We start from the raw sequence: 11,480 nt of genomic DNA, 5'->3' as shown, positions 1-11,480 counted from the left end.
AATATTGTTCCAAATGACGAAAAAAAGATGTCGTCGTATTTTCAGCCCTTAATATTAATATTTAGAGGTGCCTCGTCGCGATTTTTTACTTCCCATTTAAATGATATGGGAAAATTTTGTCTTTTAATATTTGGAATTTTATAACTGGTCAACGCATTAGCGTACTGATAAGACCAGAATGTATGAACGCGCTACAAAAAAGGTCTCTTATCATTTTATGATAAATCTACTCTTTCGAAAGTTATTTAAGGTCAAAGGTCAATGAAAAACTAATCAGTACGTTAATGCGTTGACAAATGTAAAAAACAAACAAATGTTTCCCATGTTATTTAAACGTGAAATAGAAAATCGCGATGAAGCATCTCTAAATATGAATATTAAGAGCTGAAACTTCGACAGCATCTTTTTTTCGTAATTTGAAACAATATTTTTGCCTTGAATGTTGAAAAAAATAATCCGTTTTTTTCATACAGTCTAATATACCGTCATACCTACAAACATCTAGCTCTTTACCGCCTACCCTCATTTCTTCACCGCATCCTTTCTTCCCTCTTTTGCCCTATGTGCTATATAATATCTGTGTACTCGTATATCACGAAGATATCTTCTGGCCTCCGCCGCCACCACCGTGTCAAAAATCCAAGAACCCTACCATATACATATAACCTGACTCACCCCTTCGACACACACACACACGCACACACACAAAAATCAGTTTTTTGAATTAAACATTACTTCCTTTGTTTTACTCTTGAAAAAAAAAGAAAAGAAAAACGAATTTTACCAGAACAGAGCTCCTTTTTATTTTACTTTTTATTACAAGAATTATTTTTTCATGGCAAACAATAACTCATAAATAAAAAAATAAAAAAATATTCAGCATTTCAATACCATTTTCGAATCATGACGAAAAGATGTCTCTTCGCGTCCCTGATTTTACACCTTCATGTCAAGCATATTTCGGGTCGGCACTATTTTACAAACTGGCGGAAAAGTGTCGAAAAATTGGAGGTACGATTTTTTACCGAAATAAACGAAAAAATTCATTGGACATCAGAATCCCAGGGTGTCAGATCGATGACCCGTTGGTTTAACGTAGAATTCCCCGTATATATATTATTTACGTAATATCGAATCGCTTTTACGAACACGTGGATAATTAGGTACGCGTCAATGACTTGAAAAATGATTTTAATTGAGGGCCGGGTTTATTTTTTTTTTTTGTCAAATTAGCACCGACAGTTTCACGCACACACGGCATTCACACGAATATACATATAATACAGCAGTTTATCATACCAATTTGTGCTGGGCTGAAAAAAGGTAGTACAGTTAAAAAGGTTTTAAACAAGGCATAAACGATGTCGTACTTTTGACATTCTGGAATAATTTTATACTAATCTGGGGAATTGTGTTATAAAATTGAAATTGTGATAGGCTCGTTTTTAGTATCACAGAATGAATAAAAATAAAAAAGAGAATACACGAGAATGCTGTCGCCGAAAGTCATTCACGACAGCTTAGATGTTTACTGTCTCACGTATAATACTGTTCGTAAAAGTTGTTCGCGCAAACAACGAGAGTCTCAGACCTCCGGATCGCGGATCCTGCTGAAACTTTCAGGGGTGTTTATTTGCCCTGAAATATAGAGTCGCTGATAGATAGTTTCATCCATTTCGGTTGAAATTGATAATATCAGCATGCAAATTAGTGAAATGCCTTATTGAATGAAGTATTAATTTTCATAGATTTAAGTGTAAAAGAAAACATTATTGTTTCAGAGCCATTGTAAAGTATAAATTGCAAATGTTTGAAAGCGTAATGGACTTTAAATCGAGTAAAGAAAGGCCCAATGGATAGAACACATCAAAAGTTTCATATTTTGGGCCAAAGAAATACCCCCGAAAGTTTCAGCAGAATCTGTGATGCGATGGTCTGATATTCCCCGTGTAAGCCTCTTAATACGCGATTTGCGTATGCCAAGTTACGTGTAACGTGTATTTACATACCTATATATACACACATATGTATTTACCTATGAATGTACCGCATAAGGTTTCAAATCTGCGATAATCCAACTCGATTCGCGAACTCGACTCGTTCACACGTGGCGGTTAAATAAGATAAATATACATACACTGCTTATACAAAGGTATACATGCAGTAATTTTTTCAGGTCTATACACAAATATCTATTATAAGAGACGCAGCTCGCACGTTATTTTTTTTTATTTTGCGTGTGCCACTGAGCGAAAATACGCTGGCATATGTTCCGAATATTTTGTTTATGAGTGTATGAAAAATCAGCAGAGACTCAGGTAGAGTCTCGAGAAAAGTTCCTGCCCCATATAGGTATATACCGTGTGTCTTTAAACGCAGATATATGTACAGAAATAAGTTTCTACCGTAGGCTATAGTTCGTAGAAAATTCTTTACGACTCGCTGACCTCGAACTCGTGTCTAAACATAAATATATATGCATGATGTACATAAAAAATGAATACATAAGACTCAACCGTCCGTCCGTAAGGATGAGATGTACAGAAATAGATTTGCTCGGTTATTCGTGTAGAGGCGTTAATTACGATAGGCGTGTGTTGCGTTCGAAGCTGGTTATTGCGGAAATCGATCGACGCTTATATCGTCACTTGAGGGGGGATTTCCTTTTTGTCGATAAACCTATAGCTTTTTCCAATTATCTGGTGAAGAAACTATACACCGGATCAATGCGAAATTTAGCATGTGGCTGTATTTATCTCTTATCTAGGCACAAAAAAATTAAAAATCTTTTTCTCCCAACCCCTCGACGCGCAAAGATCCCCAGTTGATGCTGTGCATGATTTGAGTATTTCCATTAATCCTGCAACAAAAAACCCGAGAACATTTTACTTTACACACTTGTCGCTATTCATTCAGGAGGAAATGATTTTTAATTTTTTTGGTGAATCGACAATACTGGTCAACACTGGTTTTGTTGCTCTTGATATTTGAGTCGTCTTAGAAAGATTCGATGTCAACGACCTTAGGAGTAAGCGTAGTTTTTCGAAATTGGCTCTAGTTATTTATTTTATCGATATTTTCATACATGACTCAAAAAAGCAATTGTTAGGTGAAAAATTCTTTTTTTTAATATCTAAAGTTTATTAAAAAAATACTATCAATAACTTTAGTTATGCTTACTTTATTCGGACACAAGTATAAAAAATATAAGAAATATAATACTTTGTTGTTTCCGCTATGAAAAAGAGGGCACGACAAGTTTCTTCGAAGGGGGGGGGGGGGGGGGTATTGAGGTGTTCCGAAAAAAAATTAAAAAATTTCTCTCAAATACGCAACATAATTTCGATAGAGCATCTTAAATAGAATATCTCAGCCAAATACGAGCTCTTAATATTGATTTTTTTCCATTTTCCATTTAAATAACAGGTAAAAAAATTTAGGAAAATTTGTGAATTTTTTTTTCTCATAAGCGTCTGGCGTATAAACCATCTAAACGTACATCTAATAAACTGTCTGTATTAACAGATTCTTATAGGAAATTTCACGCTCTATAAAAAACTACGGGTATAGAGTTTTCCTAACTTTAACCGTTCAAGAGAAATTCGCCTATAAACATTGAGTCATCTCGAATACAATACTACAATAACATAAAAACCAGAGCCAATCTACTATAATCATAATTATATTCGTAAGTTTTACATTCTCAAACACCAGAATTCACAGAAAAAATCAGAGCAAGAAAAAAAAAGGATTTATTTCGTAGAGCTGTAAAAGAGAAATAAATCCACGTGCCAAATTTCGCATTGATCCGTTGTATAGTTTCTTCACCAGAAAAGTAGAAATACGTGATAAATTTAGTGAAAAAAAAAGGAAATCCCCCCCCTCAATGCGGCTTGAACTTCTGATTTTACTGTATAATTTTTGCGTAACTACGCATTTTTAATTTATTTTTTTATGAAACCGCGATAATTGATAACCCACAATGTTCGAAGTTCGTTATTGCGGAAATCGGTCGATGCTTATATCGTTACTAAAGGCCCCGCTGACCCAGCGTGTCGTGTATGTATATATATATTAGGGTGTTTCAAAAAAAGTCGGATTTTTTTTTTCTTATGGTGTCCAAAAATTGATAGTATACTTAAAAACAAAAATTTTGGCGTCAATTTGAGCTCTCAATATCAATAGTAAGGTGTGCCTCTATGCATTTCTTTATTTTCCATTTAAATAACACGGGAAATTTTTTTTCATTTTTGAATTTTTATTACTTTGGAACGGTTCATCGTAACAACAATCTGAAAAAAGAGACTTGTAGAAAATTTCACGCTCTACAAAAAACGTCTGAAGATCAAAGTTCCTCAGATCAACCGTTTGAATGATATCAGCGATCGAAAATAACACTAATCAAAAATTTCAAATATTTTCCAATAAAACTACAAAAAAATATCATATGCCATATTTATATTATTTTTTATGTGAAATTACTTTAATTCTGTTAACCTGAGACTGTAAACTTTTTTTTTCTAATTAATTCAATACTTAACTCACAAAATATATTCCGTGATGTCAAAAGCGGGGAAATTTCCTTGTCGAATCGTGCGAGAACAGCGCACGAATCTGACTAGAACATTTTTTTAATCGTAACTTGAATAAAAGTGTACCTCTGTATCTCAGTCATTGGTAATGTAGATCGCTGATAATATTTATTAATAATAATGATGAAATAAATAAAATCAAATCAAACATGGCCAATTGGCAATTGGCCTTCTACGATTTCAGAAATTGTTTCATTTCCGTCAGGGAGATAAAGACGTATAAAAGCACACACGTAATTCGGAAAAACCTATTCCATCAGTTGTCTGTCCGTAAATATGACACGATTCGACAAAAAAAAAAATTTCAGATGAGAGCAGCCCGTTCATGATCCACAAGAAGTCTGTCTCGATTTGTAAGTGATTTCATTGGCCGGATTTAACGGAACTGGCCAATGAAATCAGCGGCCTTAGTTCAACGTTGAACGTCCAGAAGCGCTGTAAGTGCTTATGACGTCACTGAATGGATATTTACAAGCCAGGTCAGCGGTTGCTTAATGCGGTTTGGACTTGCGGTTGCACTGTACAATTATTACCTAACTGCGTTTTCTTGACTTATTTTTATGTAACGCTGTGATAATCGATAACCCACAACGATAAAGCTCTGATTCAAAATATTATTTTTCAAACTCTGTACATACTCCTTGGTACACCTGAACATATTTCTCCGCATTTATTGTAACATCTTGACTAACCGGTGACTGTAGTTTTTTCAACTTCTACTTCAAATATTATAATCACCCAGAAAATGAAAAATTGGGTTTTATGTATGTGATCAATGTTTTTGTCCGACCATATCTCGAGAACGATTACCGAATTTCAACGATTTTGGTCTGAATCGACGCGACTTTTCCAAACTTAGAACTGATTGGATTTTAGCTTTGATCGGTTCAGATCGGTAGGCGGAGGTTTTTTGGCTCACCGATAACCAATCCAAGGTCAAACTTACAAAATTTGTAATGGTGGACTCATTATAGTTGTTAAGAATTTAAAAAATGGTCATATTTTCGTGCAATGTGGTACCCGAGGGCATTTAAATCGATAATCACAAATCTGAAGTTATAGTTAGAAATTCTAATTGGATACTATCATTTATTTTTTTCTTTTGGAACATGAAACCTGCAGTGTGAGAACGTGAAGTTCGAGGGCTGGCTCATGGTCAGCCTAAAGCCGCTTGTTCTCGATGATTACACAGTTCCACCCTAATTCACAAGTGTAAAACTCCGAATTTTCATAAATTACTTGAATAATTACCTTGACTTAATTGTAATGAAATAAACAGCTACACTGGTGATCGGATGTATAATAATCGTGAGACCGATCCACGATGACTGCATGGTGTAATAAATATGCCTCTGATCATCCTGCGGCACTTCGCGATTATGAATTATTCCGCCGGGTATGAACTCGCTACAAAGGACTGCAGTTCCTCACTCTCTTTCTGCCCCCAAACAACCCTCTCCTGATCCCCTCTCGGGTTGCGCTAAAATTAGCTGCAGGATGCAATCAATGAAGACTTGACGAGGCGCCGGCCAGCCACCCCGTCATACAGACGGTAAAAACTGAGGTATCCTCTTGCTTAGATAATTCCTTTCACTTTTTTCTCTGATATAGAAGTTCGGTGATCGGTACATAAAAAAAGTATACATGTGTGTGACGTTATCAGGAACAAGTAGACAATTTTTTTCTTCTCATATCAATCGCAGTGTTGGACAACGCGAATTGTTAACTATATGTATACAGAAAAAAAATTAACCGCAAAGTGATGAAGTAAGAATATCATATACTTACTGGTGGTAATACTATAGATACATAATGTATGTAGAAAGAGCGCAGAGAGGAAGGAAAAGAGTTACTGTTTTTGCAGCCACTTTTCAGTCACCACGTTTGCAGCTGCCAGGATATGATGTGGGTTATACATGTAGGTATAGATATATCTAGTATGCCTATAGAACGTCATTTCGATCGGGGACGCAATTTATTTCTATAATATATTGATGCTACGAGGTTGCATGTCTCAATATAACCGTATACATTCATGTACGTTGAGTAATTGGAGAAGTCAGTTGTAGCTGTTTGACTTGGTCGGTCATCGTTACAATTATAGCTATGAATTTTTAAACGAAAATTGACCGGGAGAAAAACTGTCCAGGAAAGGGAGAGAAGCACAGACTTTATATTTTAACCCCAACATCCCTTATCTTGTGCAATGTGTCAATTAAGCTTTATATTTGGCAATCTTTTACCCTCTTCACAGTTCAGTATGCACCTAGAGGCAAAAAAAAAACCTGCGACATTCTTCTGTCAAGGTCAAGAATCCCTTTAACCTTCCCCACGATATGGGTAGTCCGGGAATAAACATGAGCCGATCCATCCCTGATGGTGAAAAGAAGGGGAAAAAAGTAAAAAAATCATGAAGTGAACCGTGATACGGCCCTGGCCGTCTCGCATCGATCGTCTTTTGCCAGGGTGAAGTTGCCAGGCGTAGGGCGGAGTTCGGGGGTGCGTTAACGGCGCAGTGCTGTGTTCGAGTTTTGTAATCTTTGCGACCTGCCCAATAGGACCAGGCGTGCGAATTGTTCCTGGATTTCAGTAAGGCCCTGCCCTTTTACGGGGACCCTCATGGTCTCGGGTTTGCGTCGAGGGCGTCGGATCGCGGTTTTCGTTGCCGGTCTCGTCGCTGCTGTGATATTCGCCCACCTTTTAGCCTCCCGCGGAAGCTCGGTTCTCGTTTGGTCAGAAAAAACGGCCCGGGCTAAACAGCCGGTCGCAATAACCGAACAGATACAGGAGTTTGGTCTGGTCTATGCGGCGGGTGTTTACATGGCCGGTAGGAGGCCGCGAAACCTGACCTTCTGCGAATGGGCCCACGGCCTCCCGCGTTCGCTGTCCTACACCTCGGCCGATATCGCCTGGTCCCCGGAGGCAGGGGAGAAGGGGCCTTATCGGGTCCTGTCGGGAGTCCTGGGGGGCTACGCCGGAGCCGAAGCGCCCCCGGTCACCCTCTGCACCCACGCTACCGCCGAGCAGGTCTACGCCGTGGTGGAGCTCGCGAGGCGGTGGGAGGGCCCCATCAGTCTGGCCATTTTCGCCCCTGGCCTAGACGCCGGGCTGGCCGTCGCCTTGCTGGAGAGGGCCTGCGGCTGCGAGCCGGGGATGGCGAGGGTGGCGGTGCAGTTGATATTTCCGGCAGGAAGGCCGCCAGCTCTGAGGCCCAGGAGCCAGGCGCTGGGCGACTGCGCAGCCTCGGACATCCAGCTACGGGAATCCGAGACCGAGCGAAAGTCTAGGAACATGATGTACCCCGTGAACGTCGCCCGGAACGTCGCCAGGAGCAACGCTCGGACCCCCAGGGTCTTGGTCTCCGACATTGAGCTGCTTCCCAGCGAGAATCTCGCCTCAGGGTTCGTCGAAATGGTCCGCGGACGGCCCCCCAGGGTCGGTGTTGTGTTCGTCGTTCCCGCGTTCGAGGTCGAGGCCAACGAGAAACCACCAAACACCAAGCACGAACTACTCATGGCAGCCAGAGCCGGCGTCGGTGGGTATTTTCACAGATTCGTCTGCGCTCATTGCCAGAAATTTCCGGGCCTGACGAGGTGGATGCTAAGGCCCGATCCTGGCAGGGTTAGACCCTCCGTCGTAACCAGAAGGGAGTTTCCGCATCACAGGTGGGAGCCAGTGTACATCGGTACACGCGAAGACCCGCTTTATACCGAGGATATGTCGTGGGAGGGCAGGCAGGACAAAATGGCGCAGGTGAATTAATTCGAAAATTAATTTCGGTGTCGAACCGTTGCAATAATACATCTGTCTCTTTCGCTTCATTAACAGATGCTGGAGATGTGTCTTTTGAGTTACCGCCTCGTCGTTCTCGATGGTGCCTTTCTCGTTCATGCACCAGGAGTCAAGCGTCGCCCGACGAGTATCGACAACCGCAGAGAAGCCTGGAGGCGTCCCTACGAGAGGAGGAATTCGAGGATATATCAGAGCGTCGTCAGACGACTACAGAAACAATATCCGGCAAATCCCAGGTGCCGCCAATGACGGAGACAAAAGATGCATGCAATTACGAACTCCAGTGTTACAAGAACGTTGTGCGGTGATGCGATGATATTGGGGGATATTATATAATACTGTAGGATTAATAATTAATTAGTGAACGAATACTGCGTAGCGGTTATATTTGGTTTTTTAAATAATCATTTTCATTCAAAATATAACTAAATTCGATCTAATTTACCATTGGTCGTTTCAATTGCTAGAGTTGTACAAAAAAAGCAATGAGCGATTTGTATGTTATTACGTACGAACGGGTCTAAGCAACTTTCGAAATTTTGAGAATTTTCAGATGACTATGCAATTTTTTTCAAATTGTTTTATCCAAAGTCATGCCGTAGAAGACTACACCACTAATTAGAACCTTAGGAATTGAAAAAACTGCACTGGTGAACAATTGAACAAGCCAATTGTTCAATACAAAGATTCTTTCAATTTTCGGCGATAACTTGGCAGCAGTTGAACACGAAAACTGTAGAGTACATTCTCTATGATATATTTTTTGCATACATTGGTATAGTGTTTTTTTTTCTTGAAAAATTTAAAAATCGTAGTAACTTCAGACTATGCATAGTCGATTTCCCTCGGAAAAATCTATATATTTGTAAAGATAAACAATCGAAATTACGTCCGTGATCAGGCGCTCCAAAGAATTTACTTGGTTTGACTCATAATGCAAGGAGTTGGATGTGCTGCAGCGTAGCTTTTTGGACCAACCAATTGGAAAGTTTCGCCAGTTGACGTCACAACAAGCGGTCAATTCAAAATTGTTGAAAAATTTACGTAGTAGATTAGCATGTTACACACGAAACGTTGACTGAATTCTTTAGTTCACGCATATTAGAAATGCGAATACTTTTACCTTTGCAGGTCCCACTGCTATTCTTACACCCCTTAACCAAACAAATAAACTTAATGAATTTGATTGAATTTGTGAAATGATGCGAGTCAATGCGAGATTTAACCCACCACATTTGTTTATGCATTTATTAATCTTGTAGTTGAGGTTATGTTGTGTTTTGTACGCGTTTGCGTCTGCACTGTAGGCTCACTACGACTTGCCGTGACGTCAACTGGTAGACTGCGCAAACTTTCACGAAAATTTGTCCTTTATCGAGCACACCTAATTTCTTACACTATGTAACGCACTATGGGTTGACCTTATTCGATCGGTTAGACTGTGTATGAGCCGGTTGACTGTAATTAGGCGCTTTGAATTGACGCTACTTTGGTTGCTTGCGATTAGGCACTTCGATCGCGACGTTGACTGCAGAACGCAAAGACCGATACCCCTGGGTAAATTTAAGTGACCAGTTTTCGGCGGGCAAGTGGGCCCAGGTGGGCCTGGGAGCGTAGGAGGGTTCTACTCTATCGACTCTACCTAATGAGCTCGTACCGACATTCGCAGCAGCCAAAGTAGTGTCGGTATGAAATTTTCAGATTGAGTCGGTACAAAGTGAGTACGTAAGACTACTTGTCGGCTGCGACTAAGAAATGTCGATCGGCTCGATTATCCCCGTGAGAAGACGCGTAACCGCGTCCACCGCCAACCGCCTTCAACGACTATCGCCAACCACCCCCAACTACCTCCGATCGTCTCCTACCACCTCCGACCACCTCCTACTACCCGCTACCACCTCATACCACCTCCGACTACCTTTAATCACCTTCGATTACTTCCGTCCTCCTAGTCCACCTCGTCCTTCTTCTCCACCTCTTTCGAAGTCGAATTTTACCAGGTAGCGGACCAGGAGCGCAGGAACCACGGATCGCTTGTCCCTAAAGTCGAGCGTTGACTGAAGAATATAAAGACAGTTGCTCTAATGGCTTTGGTGTGACAACCGAAAATCTTCGTGCGCTTAAGCCCCCTCAGATGCTTGGAAAATCTTGGAAGAGTTGAGAACTTATTGCAGAACATCAGAGAGATACCGATTTCGACATGATTCACCCTCCGAGTAACACAGCTTCGCAGTGGTAACCCCAAGCCAGTACTTTTGTTAGCCTGTGTGTACTTACCGACTTGTCGGCGATACAAGAAATTAATAATGGGAATAAATTTCTTCCAAAATTCGTAGCAAACCAGTGATTTAATTAAACTATAGGCACCCGAGCGAAGAATGTATACATAGATCATAAATATTAAGAGATCAGATGTAATAATGATGCAGAGGCCAGAAAGTATATATGTAAATGCGGTCCATGTACGATATTAATATATATGATCCATTTACGATTAATACGTGATGCATACTATAAATTTTCCAAAAGACAAACTGGATAATCTACAATAATACGTCTATCATATGGAAATAGAAGAATTATTCATTTCAAAATGAGATTCTGTTCGACACGCGCTCGATGTATTCCATAACATTGATATTCATAATTATTCGAACAATTTTTCATTTGCCCACTCGATCTTGAATTTTCGTAGGCATAGAATCGAAACGCTGTTTTAGCTAGTCGCAAGTGAAGTACCTACTTTGGGTAGAGAAGCAGAATTGTTTTCGAAGAGTGAACACTCTTATGTATGGAAAAAAATTCAGAGTAACTGTAACACATCACGGATGCGCTAATTTTGATCGAAATGAAACGGATGCTCCGTATGTGAGACATTATTTAACGCAGTGTCCTGATTTAAAGACCTGAAAACGTGATTGTCGGTATTTTTTATTTTTTATTTTTTTTTGATAGGGAGTAAAAGAACGAAGCATCTTAAAACTTCGAGTGTATTTTATATTACATTTGAAAGGTACGAGCAAAAATTTTGATCATCCAACTGTCGCAGAACGGCAGGGTTATTAGCTGACTCGTTAACTGAAGAATAAATCTTCA

At 39.9% G+C, this 11,480-nt stretch overlaps 1 protein-coding gene across 1 annotated transcript; it reads left to right on the top strand.

The window, feature by feature from the left end:
- Positions 1–6,172: 6,172 nt before the first annotated feature.
- On the top strand, positions 6,173–10,713 carry LOC107220678 (beta-1,4-glucuronyltransferase 1). Its single transcript, XM_015659355.2, has 2 exons — positions 6,173–8,345; positions 8,421–10,713. The coding sequence occupies exons 1-2, from the start codon at positions 7,212–7,214 to the stop codon at positions 8,631–8,633; spliced, it is 1,347 nt and encodes a 448-aa protein (XP_015514841.2). The 5' UTR covers positions 6,173–7,211; the 3' UTR covers positions 8,634–10,713.
- The last annotated feature ends 767 nt before the right edge of the window (positions 10,714–11,480 follow it).

The sequence above is a fragment of the Neodiprion lecontei genome, chromosome 4 (assembly GCF_021901455.1).
Source record: "Neodiprion lecontei isolate iyNeoLeco1 chromosome 4, iyNeoLeco1.1, whole genome shotgun sequence".
NCBI classification, from domain to species: domain Eukaryota; kingdom Metazoa; phylum Arthropoda; class Insecta; order Hymenoptera; family Diprionidae; genus Neodiprion; species Neodiprion lecontei.
The sequence above is the reverse complement of the archived record's forward strand: the minus strand, read 5'-3'. Positions and strand labels throughout refer to the sequence as shown.

Bases quoted from the DNA above. Each gene is read 5' to 3' on its own strand.
- LOC107220678 (XM_015659355.2), top strand. From the start codon at position 7,212: ATGGTCTCGGGTTTGCGTCGAGGGCGTCGGATCGCGGTTTTCGTTGCC. The intron at 8,346-8,420 runs GTGAATTAATTC...CTTCATTAACAG, and splicing joins GGCAGGACAAAATGGCGCAG to ATGCTGGAGATGTGTCTTTT.